Consider the following 27,709-nt stretch of genomic DNA (forward strand, 5'->3'; position numbering starts at 1 on the left):
TGTAAGGACTATGAATATCTGTCCTCATCGGTAAGCACAGCTCTGACAGACTATGGCCTCTGCTGCCCCCGACTGGTTTCCATTCAGCAAGCTAAGAGAAGGTGATAAGGTCTGAAGACAAAAAGAGAAGAGAGTGAAGGAGGAACTGCAGACAGTGTAATTCGAACACTAATTGGAGTTGATTTCTTTTTTTAATTGAAAACTGTGTTGCACAGCAATCACACAATCTATGCTGCTTGTAGGTAAAAGGGAGGAAGAGGTCATCCCCCTCCCAGTTCACTTATAGTAGCTGGCACCAGGCTTCTATGTCAGATTTTTACCTGCTCAGATCATATACGAAAAATTCCAAAGTAATAGTTTATTAGCCTGGGGTAGTCAAAACATTCCCATCCAGAAAAAGACTTAGTGACTCTAGATCATTCTAACTTAGAAAGTAATGTTAGCTGTCAGCTTATGCATCTGAGGAGATAGAGATTTTGAGCAGCTGGAGGTCAGTTAGGGCTGGAAACCACTTAAAATAGCTCAGCTGTGATGAAAAAAAAAGTGTATGTGGGGAGGGAATTAACAGATCCTATCTTTAAAAACTGAAACATCATCTTGGAGAATGAAGTACCAATTGATTAGGATTTCAGAATGATCTCCTCAAAAATTTGATGTCAAAGAAGGAGAATGGTGAGGTTCCTCACATGTGCTATAACAATACGTTTCCTTAATAAGTTTATATTAAAAATAGGTAATGGAGCTGAGACACATTTGCATAAAGGATGGTGTATACATAACTTCCCTGACAGTGGTCTTGTTTGGTTTTTTACAACCTGTACTTCCCACATCTCAAAAACCCCCCAGTATTAACCTACCACAGACATGAAACATTCCAATTCTTTTAATTAGGCTCCTTTCTACTTTCTCCTTTTTCACACAAATATTATAAAATATGTACTTCGATTTCAGAAGCAATAAACATGTTTCTACCTCCACTGAATTTCAGAAACAAGTATACATGTGTTAACATCAACCCTGCTGGATTCAGAGAGAATTTAAAATTTAGCATATGAATGAACTTCCAAAACTAACAATACATATCAGGTACTGATTAAGCAACACAAGCTTCAAAAACCTAAATATAGTTTCATTCCACTCTAACTATACATAAATACAACCTTACGGAAGCTTTATACTAACCCAGAATAGGTTAGCTTATTGCTCTCTCAATTGTAAATATTTGTAACATACATGAATAACTGAAGATAGTTTCTGAATCTTAAGTTCTTTCTTAACAATCTCAGTGGTACAAATCTCAATTACTGGATAAATCTTACCACTTTTTAAATTTATTGTCACATGTTGTTTTTTTTCTTTATTCTCCTGGTACAGCATATCAAAACGTACATGCTTAGTACTACTGATCTTTATCCCTTTCATGACCCTTTTGTACAAGCTTAAATTTCCTAGATCTCTCAAAAGTGCTCAAATACGCATATTGTTTTTTTAACTGGCTTCTTTGAGGACACTGACTCATTTCTGCTATAATTAATTTATGCAAAAATAAAATATATAATTATGCATGGTCATCTTGCAAATTAATATGTAACATGGTCAAATCATGTATTTGGTACTACTCTGCACCTGTAAGTATGGTTCAGCACTACAAGACTTCCATTCAGTCTCTACAGGGTGGTTGTTCTCCCTATATAGTTGCAGCATGCATAAGAAAATCATCCAGCAGAAGCAGTACCAAACCTATAACACTGTTTCCTTCATGGGCTTCGATATAAATAACACAGGGTAAGTCAGGAAAACACCAAAGCAGCAGCTAGAACATACTGCACGGAAACAACCCCGGGTAGATTACATTTCCTGAAGTCACTCTCCAGCTGATCTAATCCGCACCATAACAGAAGCTCTGAGATGAATTGTGCACATTTATGTCAGTTAAATGCTGTTCCTCTAGAAGTAGTACCACGTGACTTTTTGTCAAATTGTTTAACACATATTCCAAAAAAATAATGCTGTTCTGGACTTCCAATAACCACATCTAAAACTTTTTTAAAGAGAGATATCAGCTTAGTACTCTGTTGTTGTTTAAAAAACTTGATACTTTATTTCCAGTTTTGGTCCATACCATAACGATAGCTGTTTTACCAATCAACTGCCTCTTTTAATGTCTCCATGTGTTAATTTCAGTACATGAAGAACCAAATTATTCAGTCCTCTCACTGCAAAAAAGCAAGAACATAAATCCCCAACATCCTATTACATACCTTTATTCTATGAAAGCGAACAACATCTCCAACTTTGTAAATTTTTGGTAGGGACTCTAGATTTCCACTAAAAAGAGTGCACGTTAACTTCACATTTGATTGGTCCACAAGTGTTACAACCGAGCAATAATCTGTAAAATATAAAAGTGTTTGAATGAATAATAGGCACTATGGAGTTATTAACACACAGATGTTAAACTTGGGATGAACAACCACACAGCCAATTTTTTTCTGCTATGATCTGTGTAACTCTTCCAAAGTCAATTTAGTTACAGTAGTAGAATAACTGAAGTGTAGCCCTTTTTGCCAATAATTAGGCCTAAATAACTGAAAATGAAATGGGTAATTAAACATAGGTCTGTGAGGCAGGAACACACAAGAGTTTTTCTTCTGTCTGCAACAGGCGTGCTATTTTTCAGGTTTTAATTACTTCCTCTACAAAATTGGGAGCATATGTATAGTCTTGTACAATACTTTTCTATGATTTATTTTTGCATAGTCTTCTGAAGCGGTAATGAGTTCTACAAGTTCTAAAAGCAAATTAAAGCATAAATTACTTATCTTTCACTTCAACAAAATACGCAGAATATATACTGCAAGGATACAGTCACACAGCGGTAGTTAGAAAGTACAGTAACAACCTGAAATGTGCCCTTTTGAAGTTAAACTTCATCAACAGAATTTCACTTCTATGAATGACCTAAAAAGTAAACTCAAAACAAGACACAAACATGACGGAGCAAACCAGCCCAGCACAGAGCAGTATTTGCAGATTACATAATTATTTTTTTTCCATTGTATTTTCCGTTTCAGCTTACAGAAGCACGTGTACTCAAATATCTTGCATACGTAAAATGGAGTGAGAATACACTTGCTCTTTCACAGCACAGTAGCTGGTTAATCTGCTTGAGAACTTTTCAAATACCAGTATCAACTTGGCTATATGTTTGGAACCTCAAACACCTGCGCATCTTGTCCTAGCTGCTTTTAATCAAGAAGACAGACTGCTTTTGTTTTGGATACTTATTATGCTAGCATTTACTGAAACTTACAGTTCAGGCCTGAATTACAACTTTTTCAGCAGATCAGTAGAGCAATGACATCATAACGTACCATTTTTACCTTTATGACAACCTTGACACTTTTACATACACAAAATTGCGGCTTTTAGAAAAAGGTAGCAAGATCCTCAAGCAAAAAGCATGATTTTAGGCATTAATAGTACTCAACGATTTACAATTTAAAATTTATAGTTTGAACTCTTGCAACAGTGAATTCTCCATTGCCTTTCCATTTAGTGTACCCTTCTTAAATGTCAGAATGAGAAAGCACAAAACCAGTATTAGTAAGAGCGGTGAAAAATTTTAAATCAAATTATTTTGTACTTTTCCACACGGGTATAACACTTTCACTATTTCTCTTAGCATTTTTTCATACTCTATCTCAACTGTTTGCAATGTGCACAGTGTTTTCAGACTGAAAGCATGAAAGAAATTATTCTGCTACTATTCTTATATACTATTTTTACTATACTATACTATTTTTACTGACTAAATAAGTATAAATATGATCTGAATGACCCAAAATGCTTGGGCAATTATCCAGTTTTCTGATGCCATCTGCTGTAACTCACATTCTTGCTTTCACTATCCTACTTTAAGAATGTCAGTTTTCATTGTAAAAGAGTTTATTCATACTGCTGACCTGCATATAAAATGCAGACATACCATCTAGAAGCAGGAACAGTCCCTCTACGTACAGAAACCATTTCCTCCTCCTACAATCTTTACTGTCGTGGTCCTCAATTAAATTAAAAGTTCTTTGCCAATTTTCATGTTGCATTTTGGTAACAGCCAACAACAGAATCTCAACACAGAAAAAGAAAGTAATTGTAACTCTTAGGAGCAGACTCACACGAAGACTTACATCAATTCTCTTGAGGTATTAAGAACTGGAACACTGTTCAAGATAGAACACTCTCCAAACAAAGTAACACACACAAACAAAGTAACACACACAGACATGACCATAATTCAGCAGGCATCGAGTCAACACTAAAGAGGCAAAATTAACACACAATGAATAAACCTGTTTATGAATTCTACTGCTGATATTGAAACAAACTACAGAAACAAGACTATACAAAACTGAATATTCTTGTTTGACAGTGTGAGCTTTCTTAACTTCTGTAACACTGAAATTAAACTCCAGAAGACTATAAATGAAGTTCAAGGTTGAATCGACTGTGGCTTGTGGGTAAGACCATGCCACAGGAGATACACCCACAAAAGGACTGAGGCCCATGGAGGAACCCACATGGGAGGACACCACAAAGAAAGAAGGTACAGTGGGAAGGAAAAAAAAAAGTAGTAAGGAACAAACAGCAGCAGAAAGAAATTGCTACGCATTAACCCCAATCTCCTGCAACATCCTTCGCCCCCTAAGAGACACAGTGTAACCTGCAACAATAACAAGGGGAAGCAGAGGTGTCTGGAGTGAAGGTGAGCCTGGCAAAGGTGGAGGAAAAGTGTTTTCCCATAGCATTTAAATGTTTCTCTTTGTTTCTGAATACCTGAATCAGTTATTAAATGTTTATGTTAACTGGCAATGAATTGAATTCCCCAAGTCAAATCTGTTTTGCCCGTGACAGACAACTTTTCAATTCTCAAAAATAAAACCCCTAACAAGCAAAAAACCAAACAAAAACCCCCAAACTAATCAAAATCTCCAACTTCCCTTAACTATAATTCTACGAGGCAGTTAGTGATAATGACACTAAACCAGAGTTTACCTATCTGGGAACTTACAAAGGTGTCACAGCACTAAACCAAAGTCAGTAAAATCTCCATCATGCATTTTATAAAGATACAGGCAGCTTTGAAAGAGAACACTATCAGTCTACTAAAACTGACAGATTTGCCTTATATAAAATCTGTATGAAGGCAGTCAAAAGCAGACAACTGGCATATGTAAACTCTGTGAACAGATTCCCCACACACGAAGATGGATATGACTGGATTAAGACACGCTTGTACGTGCACTGCCTATGCCTTCCAAATAAATATCCTGCCGCTTCCAGCAAATATGTGCCTATATTTTGCTATAATTTAAACTTAAAATCTCGAACGATTGACTGAAGTGTTGAAAGAAGAAATCCAGTGAAGGGTCACCAAAAAGAATAAAATTACTTTTCCTACAGATGTAAAAACCTATATAGTATTTCTATAATACCACTACTCTTCTTCCCCCCCAAGACTTTTACAGAGACTCACTGATGACAAATTCTCATCTATTGCACTCAGAAGTTGCTAAGCATCATTCTTTTGCACACTCCCACCAAAGGCACAAGGTCAAGTGTCATATAGCACCTATTCTGACATTCTGTGCTAGGATAAGCAGACATGAATAAAGTCTAGTCAGTGACTGACAATACTGACTGCAAGTATTTACTACCGTCATCCAAAGATGGATTGTTGTATTTCTTTGGGTATGAATTCTAGAGGTTAACTTAACAGCTTAGCTGCAAAGCCATAGGAGCAAAATGAGCAATTAAGAAGTAAAAAACATATGGTTCATAGATTCACAGTCCTTTGAGGATACAGGATAACATGTTACAGTGCATTGATATACAACAAAAACATTCCACATTAAAATTGTGGTTACTCTTTGATGCTGTGATTATACAACCTAGTCAGCTTCATACATGTGCAGCTGCCTACTTAAGGGGAAAAAAGTTAACGCACTCCCTCCATTTTCTGTGCAATTATCATACTCAAAAGACTAATAAGCATCCTAGTCGAAGTAGTACAAAATATTATACTTGCTTTGTATTGTCAGGGAACACCTACATAATATAGGTTCTCTGTGTCTCTGATTTTAGACTTCCATTCTAAACTATCGCCTCAAAACATCACTTCTACAATAAACCTCATTAAAATAGAGTTCTTCAAGAACAAAGCATTAAGACTGATTTTCTTTTAAAGAGACCTTTGTCCAGCAAATCCTTTTTGAAGGTTAAAAATAAAAAGCCACCTGTCTTCCCTTCTCCAGCTGGAATGTGAAAATTGCTTTGTGCTTTCCATAGCAGCATTATAGTTCAATCATTGAATTCATTTTTCTGCACAAATAATGAGTCAAACTCCAAACAGAATTGTTGAATTTAAATAATGTCCCAATGTTACACGAAACGATGTAATAAATGTCATTACTCAAACTTTTGATTTTTCACAATTTTCTTTCCAATGAAGCAAAATCCCTCTGTTACCAAGCTTAAAAAAAAAAATAAATTAACATAAGTTTACATATTGGAGTCAATTTTCCTTTACTAGATAAATTTACTCTACTGATTAGCTTTCCTTAAGGAAATGAAATTTTACCACTGGTAATTTTTACTTTTAATAATCTCATTTAAAAATATAACACAATGGATGAACCGTCCAGCAAATTTAGATACTATCAAAGGACGGTTTTACTTTCATACTAAATTGACTCAGTAAAAGCCTTGGTTTTAGGCTGGTACTACACAGAACTCCAAATGGCATCTATGTTTCTTTTTAATATACTTAATTATTAAGAAGAGGTATTCCCACTCAGGCTTAACATCATGTGAGGGACCACCAGCAATGGACAGCAATCTGTAAGGACGCTTGTAACACCTCAGCATTGGTGTTTATGAAAACAAGGAGAGAGAAGTGACTCTTGGTCTAACTACAGAGTGATGCAATGTCTGACATGCGTTTTATATCCTTTCAGACTAATCCTTACTGTTCTTTAAAAATCCAATTACTTTAACTTGTTACTTAGTTTTTTATTTCACCTCATAAAAAAATCCCACAACTGTTTGGCGAAGCAGCTTTTTAGAAAAGAAACTTATGCAGCAAACGGAATTAATTATCATTGCAAGGACTATCTTAAAATCAATAAAGTTCCAAGTCAAGATCAGCAGAATGTTACATCAACTACATGGAGAACACTGATCTCCAAACTTCTAGCTCCTGATTTTAAACAATTTGAAAAATGAATGTATTGTAGCACTGTAACAATCACTGGAAAGCTAAAGTTTCCTCCACTGTGATGATGGTTTAGGTTCACTCTTCAGGTTACAGTTGTCTTTTTATAGATGTCATAGCATTTCCACTCTTTTATGGACTGTTATGTCAGTCATTAGCATGCTCAGAAAGTCAGCATCTCTCCACAGCTTACAGATATATATAAAAAAACCCCAAATGAACAAAGCCCCAAACGCACAGCTCCACTTACAGATTTATTTTTCAGCCATCATAGCAAATCCAGAATTGCTACAAAAGCTTTCCAGATTAGCAGTTACTGAAATTGTAGGAAGGCATTTAGTATTTACTGATTAAATGTTTATTTTAGTTTTACTAAGGACTTCAGTACTCCCTAACAAATACACTTGTATAAATTTTTAAGGTAGAAAGCATCGATCTAATTACGAATCCCCTTTTGGGCAATCACATATGTATTCCTGAATAACATTTAAGTGGAAAACCCACTACCCTGAATCAATAACTTCACCCCCACGAAAAGATAAAAGGATTTTGGCAATGTTGTTGGCAATGAGGGACTCTAATTAGAGATTGCCTTCTGTTTCTTATAGTTCAATACACACAAAAAGAGGTAAAGATTATTCTCTCTTCAAACTACACCAAACTTTAATACCGTTTTCAAGAATTACTGAGGCCATTCAATACACAAGTGTCTTTGTACTAAACCAAAGCAGTCGAACCAGCCAACTTACCATGTTCAACAAAACACAGTAAAAAAAAAAAAAACGAACGTACACATACTTTTATATGTATATATATGTACATACAAACATAGATATTGTGGAAGCCCAAAATAAAACCTCTGAAGAATCAAATGAAGATGTTTTACTACAGCTTGTTATTTCTAACATGGTACATATAAGAGATACAAACATTCAGTAACTACCAGAGGCATCTGGCTAAACAGATGCTTTAATGCCATCATTTGTACATTGTAGATCAAAGTAGCTGTCTTGAGATTTCTTTCTTTTAACTATTTATTCAACTGTTTAATTTTTCATTTCCTTTTAAAAATTTTAACTTTTATTTACCTTTAATATTAAATGATAGGAAACAGCTATTATTTAAAAAAGAAACACATACAAATCACTGTGATCAGAAGGGAAAAGAACAGTAATCTCATCTTTGGGCTCCAGAAATTGAATCACTATCTTTAACTCTGCAACAGTTTTTATTCTGTTCTGCAAAATTTAAATGCATCCTTAATATTTTGATTTGGAAAAACCAAAATGGAACACAATACTTTAAAGAACAAAACTATTGCAGATTTCACTTGGAGTCTGCTTCCTCACACACAGACCATCAGATACTACAACAGTCTGTGACTGTTTTGCACTCTAAAGGAAATCATCATATTCTCTATGAAACTTCTACTACTTAATAACTCAGTCAAATAACTCTGTTGAAAAAAATCTGTCCTAGTTGTTTCAGAGACAAATTACCTTGAAAGTCAGTGCATTTAACTTTATTGGTTTTTGATATCTGAAAAGAATGGCCATCTTAATAATTTCCAGCAATTAGTGCTTGTCTAAGGAAGATGTTCAAAGTCCTCAGGTCCCCAAAGTCTTGTTAAAGCAGCTGGACACAAGACAAATCTAGACCATGTGATCCTTCAAGAACTGCCCTTTCATGATTTACTCAAAGAGTAAAAGTAGTACTTTCTACATTTGATTAATTTCCTTCTTACTGTTTTTGTTGTCAGCAATGTGAACAAAGGAAATAAAACCTTTAAAAAATGTGTGGGGTTTGTTTTGTTTGTTTCTTTGCTTTTAAGCCCAAGTTTTAAACCTACAATATTTTTCAAGAGGAAACTACCTCCATTCACCACTGGCAATATCCTGAATTATTACAGATAAAGCTAATCTCTTCAGTTCCTTATAATCACAGCTAAGAAATCTATTACTACTGCAGGCTGAGAATATCAGTAAGAGCCCAACTTTTCAAATAAATAAATATATATATAATGTATTCTATATATCTAGTATACAGATATTGTAAGACTGAGAGCATGTGAATAGGTCTAAGATACCATCACAAAATGAAGACTTTGAGCTCCTCACTATAGTGACGAGACAGATGTTGTTTGGCAGACTGTGCAGAAAAGACCAAATGAAGTAAATCAATAATGAAATAAACTATCAGTCTTTTACATTAAAAAAAAAATACTCTGCTCTGTACAGGTCTGGATTACACTTGCACCTTTACAATGAAGTCTTTTACAGATTTTAGTGGCACGTCAAGCAGGAAAGAACATCAGTGATCAGATCTTCCACTCAAAGAAAGTGTTTTGTAAACTTTTTAATTTGGTCTTTCCATTTCAGAAAGCATAAAGACTATGCATTATTACTGTTCTTTTATGCTAAAGATATTTTTCATTCCCCTGAGATCCTTAACTTCAAAGGAAACTTGTTTCTCAAGATTCCTTCTCCAGATTTATCCTCATTTTATGAGTTAAGTTTGAAAAACCTGGAGAACCCCAGCATGTGTGCTGGATTGATCTTGGCTGGCTATCAGGCACCCACACAGCTGCTCTTTCACTCCCCCTCCTGCACAGGACAGGGGAGAAAATAAGGTGGAAAAGCTCGTGGGTTGAGATCAAAGACAAAGTGATTCCTGACCAGTTACCATCATGGACAAAAGAAACTTAACTTGGGGAAGACTAATTTAATTTATTGCCAATAAAAATAGGGTAGGATGGTGAGAAACAAAGACTAGAACTCCTTTGCCCCAGGCTCAACTTCACTTCTTCATTCCCAGCATCTATCTCCCCTCTTCCACCGCTGAGCGGCGTGAATGGGGAGAGGGGGGTTGTGGTCAGCCCATAACAGCTCCTCTTCTCTCCTGCTCCAGAGTAGGTCCTTCCATGGACTGCAGTCCTTTGGGATAACCCTACTCAAGTGCAAGTCCTCCACAGGTTGCAGTGTAGATCAGCCTGTCATCCGAGGTCTCTTCTCCAGGCTGAAGGAGAATCCCTGCTCCAGCACCAGGAGCACCCCCTCCCCTCCAGCTTCTCTGACCTTGGAGCCACCGGGCTGTTTCTCACACACTTTTTTCCTCACTGCACACTGCCTTGCAGTGTTTTGCCATTTCATAACTTTGTCTTCCCAGAGGCGCTGCCGCCTTGGCCAAGGGGCTCAGCCGTGCCCTGTGGTGGGTGGGTTGGAGTCGGCTGGGACCGTCTGTGCCCTGCACGGGGCAGCCCCGGTCCCTCCTCACAGGGGCTGCCCCGCAGCCCCCTGTTGCCGACACCCAGGCATGGACACCCAGCACAGCTCACTTTCTCCTCTTTGCTCCTTTTTCATACCTGGTGGCCCCAAATCCTTCTTCTTAAGCCCCCAGCAACTTAACACCACCCACTCACTGCTATCTCAGAATCTGTCTCCGACCTTCGAAGAGCTCCCTCTGCAGTCTTTCTTTGAATTTATACTTTTAAAATAAGTAATATTTAAGTATTAATTGTAGCTAAATCACATGACAGTTCCGTAAGTACTCAGCTCTAGGGTCACAATAAGTTTTAGTACTATTACTTCTAAGCCAGCAGTATAACCGGATTTGCTATACGCACAGCAAACACACGCATGCTTTAGCACTTTATGAATGTTTGCATTTCTAATTAGATGCCAGAACACTTTTGTGTTTCCAGTCTAAACGCACTGGGTTCCTGCAGATACTTCCACTTACCATTATTTCTCATTTACATGTATTGTGTTGTAACATTCATACTGTAAACAATTGGAATTTGTACTTCTCCACTTTTACTGGGCTACAGTATTAGCAAAAAACAACTATTTTCTGAAAAAAACAGTGACATCCAACTTTTCCACAGCTTTCTCTAACAATTACCACAGCTTTCTCTAACAATTACCACTTGTTTTTTCCTACATAAAGCGATCGAAGTAATATTTCATCTTAAAGAGTTGCAATTTACTGTTTAGCAAAATAACTTTAGTGTATCGATGACTATGTAGAATATGATAATACTCATTTTAATTTAGTCTCATGAGGAAAAAAAAGAACAAACACGCATTGTATTTGCTATAAAAACAGATGGACTGTTACTGGCTCAGTTCCCAACTCAATGACTATATCTATTTTTAATTGCTAATGTTTAAATTACATTATCCCATATTCTTCAGACTTGTATTTTGTTTCTGTTTCAGAGTTATTTTGGGGAACACTACTGCCTTCTAAACACTGAGTAAGAATGTAGAGCGCAAAGGTCTTCTAGGAGCAAGACCTGTCACCTGCTACAATAAACACCAACGGGAATACATTTCGACAATTAACTGCACGGGAAGCACAGAACCGCTCCCCTGAGGACACCACGGCACTGAGCCCTACTGCTGTGGACACTTGTTTCTTCTGTGGACACCGTCAACCACATGTAAAAACGCTCTTGAATTCTCAAAAGCTAATCATTACCTTGCAGACCCAGTTAATCTAATACATTCTTGAAAAATCTTGTGTTGCTCTGCACAACTTAACTGTGACTGCTGACCGGGCCAGTGGCTGCCTTTAGTTCAGCTGACACTTGGTGTACGACAGACCAGAGAGCAGCACATGCATGTCTTGTCTTTTCTGTGGACAACTTTAGCTACAAGTACAGTGAAGCCACAATTCATCTACAAGTGAGAGCAAAAATTTCCTGTCAATAGGGTCTTTCACACCAGTATATCTGTTTATCTAGAAGAATACTACGTGCACCAAACAGTAGTGATTAAGCATGCCCATAATACGGATTTTATCAGTATAATTCAGTCCTAGACTTTCCTCTCACTCATACACCGATCCAAACAAAGGCTGAAGATTGCTTGGTCTTCACAAAGTGAAGCCATTAGTTGAATCTTAGTTGGACTTGGAACTGCTTTTGGGTGTGCCACCATGCTTGCAAAGCATTCAGCTATTTCACTTATGTTTCAAGCTACCTTGCTGTAAGCAAACCTCATTTCTGGAAGCTGTGGTACTGCAGGTATAGCACTGCGCTCTCACAAAGGCATTTACTGCCTTACCTTGAGTGCATCACCTTCAGACTGCTGCTGGCAGTTCTTGAGCAAGTAAGATTCCACAGACCTGTTTTTGCAAAAGGTTTTGAAGACGAGCCACTAACTCTTGGTTCTGATTTAATGCTCACTTCTTAAAATTTCTGTATTGAGAAGCCAAATTCATGATTATTGACATTATTCAAGAAATGTGAGTGTATAACTGAGACCATAAAAATCAGTCACCATGATAATCTATTTTTTTTGTTCAATTAAAAATACATTTAGAAGTGTAAAAAAACCCAACTTCAAAATGCACAGTAAACTTATAATAAGCAGAAAATACTCTGATTAATTCTGAGTCAAATAAATTCTACAGCAGGGATATCATCTATCTGTGTACTCACTGAGCAGCTAGTGAAATGGCACAATCTTCTACAAAACTAGCACAATCAGTAACTGTTCACCTCACAGAGAGGAAAAATGATTCGATCGTTTCACAGCTTCTACAAATAACAAATATGCTGGCACGGCATTTACAGCATATCGTAACGCTTACTGTCAAAATCTCAAGGAAGAATTGCACAGAGTTACACAACAACCCTTTCCCACAAGGACAGGTACAGGGCTTTTGTACTTTTTTTTTTTGGTACAGGTCTTTTTCCCTGTTTTGTACTGACAGTATTAGCCTGATAAATACTTTCTTCATTTGCTATCTCCACCAGTCTAGCTAAACTGACTCCCTTACCCATTTGTTGTTCTGTTTCCTTGATGTTAGCTGAGAATCATGGTCAAGGGATCATCTGAATTTGTTGTTCTGGTTGATTTTTAACAAACATAGTAAGAACAGTTCTGCTGGAGGAGGAGATTTTAGAACTCTTGAACATAGTACATACCAGTTCCTTTGCTTACATATGGAGGCTTGAAGAATTTCACAACGCCATACAAATTCACTATAGTTCCATCTCTCAGACAATTCAGAGAAGTATAGAGATATTTTGGTGCAACAGACTGGAAAGGCATGATAAAATCAAGGAATAGAAGAAAAAATTATTCAAAAATTCACCCAGAATTTTGTCTTTTACCACTATCCACCCTCAGATATGCTTTATTCAATCTTAAAAAAATAAAAAGTTATCTATTTCTTTCTATTTTATTCACTTCAGACTCTCTAAAGATAAATATAAATATAAATATATATATATATATATATATGTATTTTCACAGGCAGTAAAGCACAAAACTTATTTCTATTTCTTTTTGTGCTGCTGGCATCTTCCTTACAATAAACTAACCAGTCAGCTCAAGTAAGTTTCAATACATGAAACAGGTGAATAAAAGTCATTATCGTAAAGAATGATGGAAACACAAAGCCAAGTTGTAATATCTACAGTACTAAATCTCTAAGCTTATGATAAAGAACAGTAAAATTTCATACACCAATTTCTACGCCTTTAATATACTATTTCACGTAGAATTGTAATTTAGACATGTAAATGCTTGTTCCAGAGGGTAATCAAAAGAAATGTTAAAACCAGTACATCAAGTCTGATTTTAAACCAAAGGAAGATTTATATTTCCATTTTTTCAAAGCATAAGCACACGAACGTCTTTAGAATGACAGTCACCTTTCTACTTCATATTTCCTAAACCAACCTGCAGCCTATTTTGAGATGGGAACTATACTGTAAGTATAGAAAAGTACTATTTTTTCATATTTTATAGTTTCCCAGGCATATTATTTGCAAAATTAAAAGCTAAACAGAAGACTGCTGGGATGAGTACAAAAGCAAAATAAACAGGAAAGAAAAATAATTCCACACATTCTTATTCACACGCAGTTAGTGTCATGTGGTTTAAAAACATCCCAAATATAAACTCACCGCAGATGCAGCTTCTGAAGCAGCAGTTGTTCTTGGTTTAGTATAAATCTGAGGAGAAAAAAAATAGCAAATGCCCTGATTACAAAATTGAAGGCATTGCAAATGCAAAACAATTGATAACTCTAGAGCAAATATAATACTATAAGCAAATAGCAAAAATGTCTGTAGTGCTGTTTTGTATGTGAAAACGGTAGAATTTTATCCTACAAAAAAAATTATTTACTCCAATTACACTCAGACAAAAGCTACTTTAAATAACAAATACATTTTCTAAAGCAGAAATGCACTTAGCTGAATGTAAGTCAGGGCACATTAGTAGAATCAGTATTTGAAAGTTGGAGGCCACAAATTTAAAACTCTACTTGCTTAACAGAGAACATAATGGGTTTAGGTTTTGCACATGTCAATGCTTAGAGCAGACCTACCTTCAGTGCCTCGTCACTCTGCTTTGGGGGAAAGACAAATTTGAAAAAAAATTTTAAAAAAATGGTCAAGGCAAATTCACCAGAATAGGATAAATTCTATTTAAAGGTAGTTCCTAAGCTTTTAGAGCCATACTTATAAGCCAGACTTATCTTCAGCGTAAGGTCTCTTAAAGAACTAATCCTGGGGATTTGACATAATGCCAACACATACCTACCACATAGTAGCAACGAGAAACACAGGGCTCAGCTGCCCTCCTGATGCAACACCACAGCCTGTCTGCTGGACACAAGGTCCCACGTCACAGCTGCGCATTGCCTCAGCAGTGCAGGCTCCCGATAGGGATCTAGTTTTGCTCTCCACCCTCAACTACATTCCTGAAGGTAGTTTTATTTCCACTTATTTATTTTAAATAGCCGAGTGAACAGCTATAATTGAGAAAGTAAAGTAAAATTCAGTTCATTTGGATTAATGTTAAACATTCAGTGAGTGTCAGCAAATTAAGTGCCACAAGCTCCATTCTGTAGTTGATGATGACATAGACACCTTCCCAGCACAACCTAGCTGTTCAGTGAGCTACACATCTTCCTTGGGATTAGACTGTATGCCTCATGTAGTGCCTAAAATGTAGGTACACTTAGTTCAGAAACATTCGCTCAGACTCAGGGCAAATTTTTGCTATCTGCTATCCTCAGTGAACCATAATTTTTCTACCTATAAATCATCAATAACAGATAATGTCGTGAAACATTCTGCACTATAATTTCAATTTATTTTGTTTCTCACTGAAGTGCATGCCAAGCTTTTATTACCTATAGAGGTCAATTCTGGAACAAAAATGCCTTTCTGAAATTAAAACAAACCCCACCATGTTCTTGAATTTAAAATTATTGTCAGACAACAGGTACACAGACAAAAGTTCAAACTTTGACATTGGCACAGATTTTAGTAAGTCTCTTTTATATGTGATTTTGTGTTTAAGTTTCCATAATTATTTCTAAGTTTGTTTCAAAATTTGACAGATCGGCTCAAAGGAATTGCGATACAGCACAACGCTATATTGTTCTCCAGTGAAGGTGCCTTTTCCTTTTCACTTACTACAGAATGGACTTTGCAGCATTGTCACAGAGTTCAGTTCAATACTATCATCCTTCTTTTTCACAGTAGCAGGCAATTACAGTGATCAAAAATGTGCAATAGTTTCTCGCCAGATAACTGTTGGGATAACTTTCATAAGAAATATCCCACTGAAGTGCCCAACAAAGTTTTGGAAACCTTAGTTTTGGAAACCCTTCCACAACCAGCCCCTCTCCCCTCACAACTAGTTTTCCCAATGTAGAGTAATATCCTAAATCCTTTAATATCTAAACTTCTGTAATTTTTGTAGTCCTATAGCTTTTACAATAATAATGCTTAGGCTTAAAATGTGTAGAAAATGTTTCTTGAAGCAAAGGCACAGTGGCCACAACAAACACACACTGCTGATATATTACCACAGACAAATAGAACAGCAGAACGGGGTATGTCCACGCCCATATCTCAATACATCGAAGCATTTAAGATAAACAGTATTGATGTGAGAATAATACAAAATAAAACATATTTTCCTCAAAAAAAGAGGTGCAATTCTCTTTTAAAAATTAAGACTCTAGGAATCCGCGTATTCGAAGGCACAGTATAGTGATGTGAGTTAAAGCAGTACAAACTCATAGACCAGAGAAAACTAAAAACGATAGACCTAAGACCACTCTCGCACCCCCCACCTTGTGCATAACACAACACAATAATGCAGACAAGAACGGTTCAAACAGCTCTAGGGATCTATTGAAAGCCAACTAAGGTCAAATTTCTGCACTCAACAAGTAGAAATTTACCTGGGAGGCCTACGATAATTTGGGTCTTGCATGGTTAGGGTTATTGTATATTGTGTACGCACACACACATAAATGTGACCTGATTGTTTCCTGATGAACATGCTAAAATAATCTGTAGCACTTCAGATTCTAATAGATTTCATTGGGTTTTTTCTTACTGCAAAGCAAAGCTTTAATTTTGGTATTTGGAGGAAAAAAAAAAAAAGGCGAAGAAAGTTGGGTACCCACATACATAAATGGTTGATCCAGCCTCTTCAGACACTTCCAGGTGGCAACTGTGTCTACCATCCTCTCTCGCTGTAGGTGATGTTGCCAACTTAAATCCCACAACTATGAAGGTGTCCTATGGGGACAGGGTGACAAACAGATGATTACACAGGTTGCATCATGAACTCTATTTTAAGAGCATGTGATGCGAAATTACACCCTAAAGTCTCAAAACATTCAAGAAACAAAAATCCCAAACAAATTTGAAATGCTGGCTTGAAATTTCTCTATTTAGTTCTTCTACCCACAGAATTCGTATTTTCAACCAATGCCAGCATACTTCCCCGCTCCCCCCCAAATTTCATGAAAACTGTCACACTCTTGATGCTACTGTGACTGAGCCCTGATTTTGACAAGGGCTACAGGGGAAGAGAATAAAGAAAAAGAATCATTCCCCTTCAAATATACTGAAAATCAATTCCTTTTTGGGTAAGCTTAAATAAGCTAGAAAAGGAATCACACATTGGACCAGCAATAACAAAACACTCTTTTCTCAGAGTTTATTTCTTATTGAGTTATAGTTGCACTACGAAGAGACTCTCCTTGTGGATATTTTCTGGTTTGGTTGGATTGACATCTTCCAGTTTAAGGGTCAAATAGGCAGGTCAATCAATAGGTAGGGTTCTGGTAGCAAAAGAGTTCACAAAGTGAACCAGAAAAGGATAATTTAAGGGGTAAATGATTTCAGTCCACGTAACAGCTCACCTTTTTAGTAGCAACCTTTTCAAAAAAAAAAAAAAAAGAAAAAAACGAAAAAAGGGAGAAGATAGACAATACATTTTGTAGATAGAGATAAGAAAGATATCTGACCAAATGCTGGGAACTCTGATACAATGTAAAGCTCTTTTACAGTCATCTCCAGAACTGTATAGCAGGGCTGTACCAGTGTCATCCATTCCAATAAACATATTAGACTTGGAACCCTATTCCTATTCGACCTTCTACCAAAAGTACTTCCTTAAGCTTTTACTGAATGACTTTCATTCATGTGTTTATTTGATTACAACAAATAAAAGAGTTTTCTGATTAAAGTTGACAGTTTTAGCCAAATACTGCACTATGATGGCTCTTTTTTGCTATTTCAGCAATCTGACAATGCTACTCTAAATGATTTAAGATCCAAAATCTTAATGTTTTGTGCAAGAAAAAGAAAGGCTGCTAGCTTAAGTGACAGTGATATATTTAGTTATTAAAGGACTTGCCCAAAAAACACACATTACTGCAGAGAACACAAGTTTGATCATACAATTTAATACACAACGAAACTAATCAGGGCATGGTAATTATCAGGTAGTGTCACAAATGGGAGTATGGGAGTACAATGTATATTTTGACTAAAAGAAAATATGTACATCACCTAAGTTTAAGCCATACTCAGAGCTAAGTAAGTTAAAATGGGTCAAAACAATTAGACTACTCAATATTCCTTGCACCTGGGACACACCACCCTGCCAACATACATTAAAGTTGTTTCATTCTTTCCAGATACAAATACACACAAACACAAGCTTCAGGAAACTCAGCTATTTTGCAGAAACCAGGTGTTAGGATGTGCCTTTCCTTTCACAGTTGCTGATGCTACTCATGGTGTTCCTTGAACAGTGGAATTAACCTTCAGCTAAAAATCTATGCCCTGCCATACATTATTCCCATTTCAGCATTTTATTAGATTGCAGGCTGCACAAGATTCTGGGCCTTGGTTGCTGAGTCAGGATTGCAGCTCTGTACAGCTGACTTGACTTGTCTTTTCTCCTGTGTCAGGAGGAACTTTAGAATTACACAGACAGAATTACACAGACTCAAGCCTTTACACAGGTTGATAATAAATAGAAACTTTTTTCTGTGAATAATATTAGATCACTGGTGATTACTCGTATGCAATATGCAATGTGTGACATGACATTCAAAAAACACCTGTGAAAGGACTGCCCAATTTCAATGACGAAAAAAACAGTACTAACCTCAAAAAACTAGTTTTACAGGTAGGAAGAACAGGTATAGTCTCAGATTTGTTACAAATTCACAACTTTGAGAGGTTGTGACTTGCAGATTCTAAACATGCAAAAAATTTATGTAAGATTTACACAGTGCTTTGAAATCTAATGCTATACTAGTTTTCAAAATAGGTTAGTTTCTATTTCACCTTTAGCTAAAAGTAATTATTAGAAGTTCTCTTATAATTGCTTTGGGAATCAATAAATTGGTGGATTTTCATGTCAACAGAAAAGTATTACATTGCATATATATACAAACTATAAGATTCGACCAACATTTTTAAATAGCAAAAGAGGATTCTATTCGCCTCATTCACAAGAAGTGAGAAATAAAGGAAAGACAGTATTTCCCCTGATGGTTATTCTGTTACAGAACCAGAAGACCCTCAGGAGACAAGAACAATATAGTTATTCGCGTTTTTGGGAATAGCCTGATCCCCCTGGGCTAATCAGACAAAGCTGTTGCAGTATAGGAAGCACAATATGGAAACCTCCAAAACTGTGAAGTCTGAAATTGTTAGCAGCAAACCAAAAGTACTGGTCCTTACTGAAGCAATTGTTTAATGGCTAAAACATTGGATTTTCAAAAACTAAATCTACTTCACAACTGCCAAATTGCAACTCTGCTAGTTTCAGAAATTATTCTGTTCCCTCCCACTCAGATTCTTCCAAAATTTAAATCTCATTTGAGACATGTGGAAAGCACCACGAAGGTTCAGTTCACTGGGGAAGACTGAACACTGGTTTTAGTGCACTCTAGCTGTCTAAGGGTTGTTGCCTGTGAGTTGTAGTTTCCTACTCTGCTCTTTAGTACTATTCTTTCTATCTTCTAGTTGCTGCTTAGGGCCTTGTTCCAGATTTATATTTTTATCAGGACAATAAAACTAATTTGTTCTTTAAATTTAAATGACTCTGCAGCTAGTATATTTAGCAAATGAATTCAGGAACTTCCCATCCTGGACTCACTGTCAAAATTCTGTGGAATCGAAAAATTTGTATAAAGACTCTCACTTCTTATTTTATACATATCTGATGGTTGTAAAAGATTTTCCTGCCCTAAACAGACTGAATTGATTCTGCTGATCTTCAAGGCATGTTTCTCTCCTTAGCATGGCATACGACAAACATCAAAACAAAGCTTTGATTCACAGCAGAATCCAAAGTAAAACTGAACACACTCTGACCCACACACCTTACCACCCAGCCTAAAGCCCCTTTGTGTTGTTCCTTCAAGCTCACACATATCAAAGGGCTGAAAAGGGCCATGCACCAATTTTGACATCAAATTAATAGCACAATCTCTAAACGGGTTCTACTAAAAGGATCTACGTAATTTTTATTTCTTATGGCTAAATTCATTTGAAAGAATTCTATCTGTGAAATCCTTCCTTCACAATCACGAGGTGTTACTGACTTTTCCTTCACATAACCTATGCTGGTTGGAGGAGACACTAGATGTAAACAGAGGAAGATGTCCTACAGAAATTTTTTTGCTTTCACCCAGACTTTTCTTTAATAGACTACACACTGCAGATAACATATACTTCCCAAGACCTGCCACCATGCTGTCTGTCAGAGTAAGCACATTTTGCTGGAAAACGTTTCTTGGATTTAATGATTTCTTCAAACACAAAGTTTTAACCTGTTCAGGTCATGACACAAGCTCAACCATCTGCTGATGGAAGCCATATGGTAAATGATGCCAGAAAAATATCCTCAGTACACAAGGAATCACATTGCTAAGAAAGATTTCTGAGGTATTTTATATAATCACTAAAAATACAGTAAGCATTTTAATATTTAATATTAATTATTGTTGATATTGTTTATAATTCTTACAGCAATATTTAACAAAACAAATTATGTGACTGGAAATAAGGCAAGGTAAGTGTGCCAAAAAGAGGGAAGGGTCTACAAAGATACATGTCAGCACCTTTCATTAGCATGGAAAGTTTTCACCTATATGTGATCCTGCAATTTTAAAATCTTTTTTTAAATGCTGCACTAGGTCACAACTATAACTTCAAATAAATTTCTCCAACTAGTCACTAAACATTTATAAAACTGCTATTTTTTATAGCCTTGCTTTTTACAGAGATAAATTTCACTGTCATGTCAGTCTGATCTACATGTTCTGTAACTTTCAAACCTCCTTACTGACTTCAACTACAATTTGAGAAGTGATAAAAAACTCAAAACAGTTACATGTCTGTTGAAAAAAGAGAAACACTGAACTTTTTCTTGGGTGAGATACTATTTTTTAACCCATTTGAAGCAGCTGCCAGCATATGTCACCTGCTGTTTGATGATTGTCTACATGATAAAAGCAACAAATAAACATTCGGTTCCTTCTCTCTAATGTATACATATTCATCAAATCTGTATTAATTTAGTCAGATTAACAATGTTGAAAACACAGGGATTCAAAAGTTTTCAGTGTCTAAATATTTATAGGCATATAATTATATAAAAACTATAATATAGGTCACTATATATTATATAAATGCCTCAGCTCTAATTATAGTGTAAATTAACAGCTTTGGTCCTATATATATCATGAACTGATGCATGCATCTTTGAAGCTGCTACAATTCAGGGCGTAAGCTACTATCCAGAAACAGCAAGGTCACTTTCAAGTAATATAAATAGATCTTTCCCTCTCAAAAGGAAAAAAAAAAAAAAAAAAAGGAAAAAAAGCTGGGAACCAAGCAAAAGTTATTATTTAACCTTAGGTAGAATCACATAAAAAGAATATGCATGTCTCTGAATTGAAATTAAAATGCTCCATAAAGTCAGAGCAACTTGGACTTTAAGTGATATTTTGATGTCATGCCCTAAGGTCTGCTAAATTTTTATCCTTTTTCAACACACAGATCACCAGAGTTCAGGCGTACTGGGCCATTTGAGCTGAAAAATCCTGACAAAATTCTAACTTAAGTCATTGCTATTTCCGTATTTGAGAGAGCCCTTAACTTTTATGCATAACATATTTCTAAGAATGTGAAAACAAAGCCCTATTTTCTTCACTCTAATAACTTTCCATCCTTTTGATGGAGAAAAGACTTTTTACCAAGGCCCATAGTGACAGGACAAAGGGCAATGGCTTAAACTGAAAGAGGGTAGGCTTAGACTGGACATAAGAAAGAAATTATTTATGTTGAGGATGGCAAGACACTGGAACAAGTTGCCCAGAGAAGCTGTGGATGTCTCATGATCAGAAGTGTTCAAAGTCAGGTTGGTCAGGGTTTTGGAGCAATGTGATGTAATGAAAGATGTCCCTGCCCGTGGCAGGGGGATGGGGACTGAAGGATCTTTAAAGACCCCTTTGAGCCCAAACCATTCTATGATTTGGTGTGAATCCATATCGCAAATGAAAAAGCACTAACATGAGCTCATACTCTATTGTACACTAATTTGATATATGGCTAATAACAAAATGGCAGCAAACTGACAGGAAATCTAATAAAAAAAAATTAAGTTGAGGTAATTGTTTACAGCTTGTTTTTCTTCTTTAGTTGCAACACGCTTTCTCACAAACTCATAGGCTGACTTGCCAATGTCCTTTACCCTGGAGCTAAGCTTGAATCTCTGAAGAAGCAAGACACAGCACCCAACCAATAAAGAAAACCATGTACATAGTTTCAAATTAATTTTTTTTAAAAAAGCTTTTAGTTAGTAACTGTCTTTTAAATCGATTTAATTCTAAAATCCATCTTATCAAACGGCAATAGACATTGAAATTATGAACAGAAATGGATGACTTCTCTGTCATCCATATTCATGATCCTTCACTTGCTAGAGAAATTGCACTGACTAAAAGAATTGTTTTATTTCAATATTATTGTTAGAAAGAATTTACATAAGCAATTACTTTTTGTGTTTGTTTTTTTTTTCTAGTTCATATTTATAGATTTGAATGGACTGAATACACTATTTCTAATTTTGGTGATAGCTATACAATTACAAGACAAAAAGTCAACATCTATGGAAGACAATTCCTAAAATAAATAAATCAAAATATATACATATTTTACCCCATGGTGTATAACTTTCGCACAATCCTCTGCCATTTTTCCATATATTAAAATATTGATGCTGTTGATCCGTGAACACGAGTTATCCCAATCTAGAGCAAAAAAGCAGAAGCAATTCCAATCACCATACCTTCAACAAAACAAAATAACAATGGGAAGAGATTTCCAAAATAAATTGATCTACAGAGTCTAACACTTTTCATTCCAACTAATCTAGAAATAGAAAATCCTTTCAAACAGTTACACAACTGCTTTTATGTGCTAGCTATAGGTATATCAAATGGAATATTCTTCATAAGAGGACCATTTAAAATGCGCATATGTTGTACATCAGTGTGCGTCAAACAGAAATGACAAAGATTTCCACTTGGACAATTCAGTGTATAATCTTAGAGAGGAAGTATTAGCCAATCACACTTCACACTTGATTTTTTACATTAACCAGATGATATTGTAGAACGACACAAATTGGAGATGGTCCAGGACACGGACATATCAATAGCCTTCCAGAAGGACTGAAGCAGAAATTATGTTATTTTAAGTTTTCTATCTCTTACTGTTTCAGAAACAATGCTAATGATTTAGACACACAAACTTATTTTTGAGTCTGTTGAGAACAGTCAGAAACTCTTGGCCCTCCTGAACAGCTACATGAAATTAGCAAGACTTAAGGAAGCTTTGTGTCCCTCTTGGGGAACCCTGAAGCCAGCAGGGACTCAGGTCCCATCAACTTCATTCACCTCTGCTAACACCAGCCACAAGCAGTATCACCAAGTAGTACCTGCACCCCCCAGCCTGCTGTTCGGTCACAGTCACAGAATTTGTAGAATCAGGAAGGCTCAGAGGGAGTAAGGGATGATTCTTTAACCAGTGTAAGGAAGGAGATGAGAAGGAAATGGAAAGAACTTCAAAGTTCCTTGAATCCAACATAGACTCCTGGCTAATGACATGGTCCTCCTTCCTGGCTGGAGGGGGTGATGAGCTTTGGACTTAAAAGGGACTTATTATGTTTTGGTATCATTTATTAGATGATGAAGAACTTAAGTCTTTCAATGTGTTAATGTGTCTACTGATATTTGAATATCTGAGTAATCAGATGAAATTCCATTTTGTAACTGCTTAGATTAAAACAGAATTAAATACAAATATTTTGCTGTTAATCAACATACTGATCTATATTAAAAGAACACTTACATAATATATACTATGTATACTATACGGTAACTATTAACTGTGCATTTTTCTTAGTCCTTCTTTATGATAAGCAGTTTAGAAATACACCATTAAAGCTGTACATATAGCTAGTGCATTTCCAGAACACTATTTTAAAAGATTCTGCAACAAGTAGTAGACTGAAATATAAAGACTGTACTGCTTCCATTAACTTACACAGCGTAAGTTTAAAATAAACTATTTTTGCAGAGAACAAATACTTTTACAGAGTATTTTAAATATAGCATTTCACTTAACACTAAAAAAGCAAGTACTAGTGATGTAATATCATGGTTTTAAAAAAAAAAAAAAGTGTCAAGAAATTTGATTTGAAAATGTATACTTAAACATAGTACCTTGAAGAACAACCTTGAAAAAGTCTGTCCCATCTTCAAGTTTCGTTAAAGGGTAGGAAAGTATAACTATTCCCTAAAAAGCAAATAAATAAATAAATATTGTGAACTAAGACTATATGCTTCTAAGTTACTGAAAGACTGGTAACAGCTGAAACAACTGTAAGCTAAAAAAAGGTAGAATCAAAGTGATAAGTGCAAAGTACCATCTGAATTCTTACCAAAAAAAAAAAAAAAAGAAAAAAAAAAAAGAAAAACTGCTAAAAAGAGCATTGAAGAGCAATATTATTGGGATATAACAAAGTAAGTACTACATGTCAATATTACTTGGATGCTACTGACCAGACAATAAGCTTAGACAAAACAATGAAATAGCAGCTATGGAAGTGCCTTATACTGGTTACAATAATAGCACAAAGGCTACAGTTTTAGCACAAAACCTGAAAGGCAGCTAAAAAGGTAGGGTGATCAAAAGCTTAAAAGATAACAGCAATTTCTCAAAAAATACTGGCAAAGGATTACAACATAAATATCAAAACAAAATCACAGTCAAGAGATAAAAGATGTATATGAGCATGAATAATCTGTGAAAAATAAAAAACCTGTACAGCTGGGAGAACATTATTACAAAGTTTTGCAACTGTAATGACCTATTAATTTGGCAACCATACAAATGCTCCAAAAGATGCAAAGGTTCTATTAATTATGTAAAAATACTCTCTTTATAGTGAAGTTAAAGTTACAATGAAGCAAAAATCACAGACCAGCAACTTCAGTGATGTTAGTATCTTTTTGGAACAAAGGTACTTTGTTAGAAAGATGATATCTCATTAAAAAAGGTTCTCCTTCAACAGCAGCAAAAACGTCAGTCAAATGTATTCTTCCACAGTACGGCAGGTAAAGCATGGTACCCTTCTCAAGGATAAAATCACAGAAATTGGTTCAATAAAGGAAAATACAAAAATTTGAAACCAGACTATGAAGTGTTTAAGAGAACTACACAAACAGCATAGAAAATAAAATAAAAGGTTTCTTGTAAAGAGACAGCAGGGGCAACCTGTCTATAAATGCACAAAAGCAACATTAAGAGGATACTCAGGTAAATCATAATGATTCTACAGCACACATATTCAGTGGGAAGCTTGACTTAAATGTTAGTAAACACTTCTTAAACCAAATTAGGATAAAATACACAGTAGTGAATTGTTACCATAGAGGATTTTCAGAGTAAAATCAGTCCTACAAGATGTTAACTGAGGAGAAATCCAGATCAAATTTAACAATTTATTTTACTATCTGTTTTATACGGAAATATTAAGACTCCACAAATCATCCTTTTCCAACCCAAAGTATATTTTAATTTTATTACACTATAAAACTTGCCACGTTGAATTAGATTTAACATGTACCATATTGCTTTATTGCTTTTGAGACAGTAGTAATTAACACTTCATTTAAGACCAAAATGAAGGCAAACAAATCTATGACTATATGTTTTTAACAGGTAAGTTCCGATTTTCCACAAGAAAGACTAATGATTTTTGTAAGGAGACTAAGGTGTCAAATACTTATTTTAACAATCAGCATCTGCAAAAGAATGTTCTGAGATTTGTTGATGAATACTTACAGAAAAGTTTGCCACTTGCTTTCAATATCACAATTTTATTTAAATTTTCAAGTATTATATATAATTGCTCTTGCTGAAATTGTTTGCCTTGAACAGTATTCACAGGTAAATAAAATATTACAGAATTTTTCTTGTTATAAAGACTTTGCAATGAAACAAAGTCACCTCATGAACACTGTATGTATGTATTTTTTTTTTCCTTACTAAAGAAATTTCAATCTACACAAGCATGCTATTTAAAGGAAAATACACTGATGAGATAAAGACGCTTTCTGATCATTTTTACTTTTTCTTTTTCCTTTTACATCCTGGTATCTTCCAATGAGTTTTCAAATTCTGGGACCACGTTCTTCGCTATAATAGTCTGGCCACATGCTCTAGTTCTCTCCCTCAGTAGAAATACTACCCATTGCTTTCTCAACATGCCTGAAACTCTTGGGCTCCTGTGGTGCTGTCCCCAACCCCAGCTTAAGCCATAATCACCAGTGGGAGTTGTGATGGCTGCATCCAGCTCACTCTGGACTTTGAGGGACAGATGGTAGCCAAGGGCTGTCTGGAACAGTGACTCAGATGTCTTGCTGGCATACAAACAGGACTACAAGTTATTCATCTTACTCTATAAAAAGCAAACAGCCCAGGGCCCGTGGAGCTCTCCTGCACAGCAGCAGGCCACACACCAGGATCTCCCCTTGAGTAGGGATGCCTCTCAAGGCTCCTTCTTGGGGCTGCAAGATTCCTTGCGGCAACAGATTCTCTGCAAGTGATTAATAGCATGCTAAACTTTGAAATCTCAGCTAAGTATATAAAGGATTCATTGCACATATATACTCCTTTAGACATAAACTGTTAACCAAGTCTGAGACTAGGAGTGGATCCAGCCGCACCTAGATTGATCTCTGAGAAGGAGTTTAGAAAGCAAGTGGGTCCTTTCTGAATCTCATGACTCAACGGAAGGGTCTCCCTGACAGTTTTGTCTGACCCTGTCCTCTATGCAGTAAATAATCAAGTGTACTTTGCCATTAAATCTTCTTAAATGACTGTTGCATTTACCACTAAACTTTGTTAACTCACTGTTATATATCAATAAAGTATATTGTTGCTTCTCTCCTAAAAGTGAAGTGCATGAGTGCACTTTTTGCCCACAAATCCTGCACTGCTTATTGAGTCCATAGACAAACTTCTTCCAAAACCCTTCCCATTCCATATGGCACTAGACTCACTCTCAAACTGATAACGTGCAATTCCTCTAGTGTCTCCTTCCTTGCCGCAGCCTTGTTTCTCAGTCTGGTCCAATTCTGATTTGTAAGCTGATTTTCACCTTTGGTTCAGCTTTGCCACAGCAAAATCCAGAGGATGATCAATTAACAGGAGAAGGCATCAGGTTCAGTCAATAGACATCATGACTGAAGACGTACGGATATTGCTTGTGCTGAGTTCCCACAAATTTGAAATTTGTTTTGTTCAAAGGGATGCCAGAAAGCAAAAAAGTTTGAGAATATGACAGGACTGAGGCACACAAGCCAGGCAGAAGCATCCTGGATGATTTTTTGTTGCTTATTGACAGAATACACTTCATAAAAATCCTCCTCTCCCCTTCCTCCCTCCTCAAAGCAGGATCCGACCCCTATTTTGGCATGTCCAGAGTGACAGTGTGCTGTGCCACCGCCAAGATAACCTAACATCAGTGCATCATAACGTTTGCTTCAAGCTCAGCTTGCAGAATGGGATCTTCCTAC

The 27,709-nt window shown here is 36.1% G+C and overlaps 1 protein-coding gene across 1 annotated transcript in view; it reads right to left on the minus strand.

The window, feature by feature from the left end:
• POT1 (protection of telomeres 1) overlaps nucleotides 1-27,709 on the minus strand; it is a 77,306-nt gene that overhangs the window by 38,334 nt on the left and 11,263 nt on the right. The window contains exons 3-8 of the mRNA XM_086473504.1: nucleotides 24,350-24,422; nucleotides 22,782-22,873; nucleotides 16,719-16,829; nucleotides 14,190-14,237; nucleotides 13,203-13,317; nucleotides 2,262-2,392 (exon numbers count right to left, since the gene is read on the minus strand). Coding sequence (XP_086329630.1) covers nucleotides 2,262-2,392; nucleotides 13,203-13,317; nucleotides 14,190-14,237; nucleotides 16,719-16,829; nucleotides 22,782-22,873; nucleotides 24,350-24,422 — 570 coding nt within the window. The remainder of the gene's footprint in view (nucleotides 1-2,261; nucleotides 2,393-13,202; nucleotides 13,318-14,189; nucleotides 14,238-16,718; nucleotides 16,830-22,781; nucleotides 22,874-24,349; nucleotides 24,423-27,709) is intronic.

Source organism: Leptosomus discolor, chromosome 1 (assembly GCF_034619465.1).
Source record: "Leptosomus discolor isolate bLepDis1 chromosome 1, bLepDis1.hap2, whole genome shotgun sequence".
Lineage (NCBI taxonomy): Eukaryota > Metazoa > Chordata > Aves > Leptosomiformes > Leptosomidae > Leptosomus > Leptosomus discolor.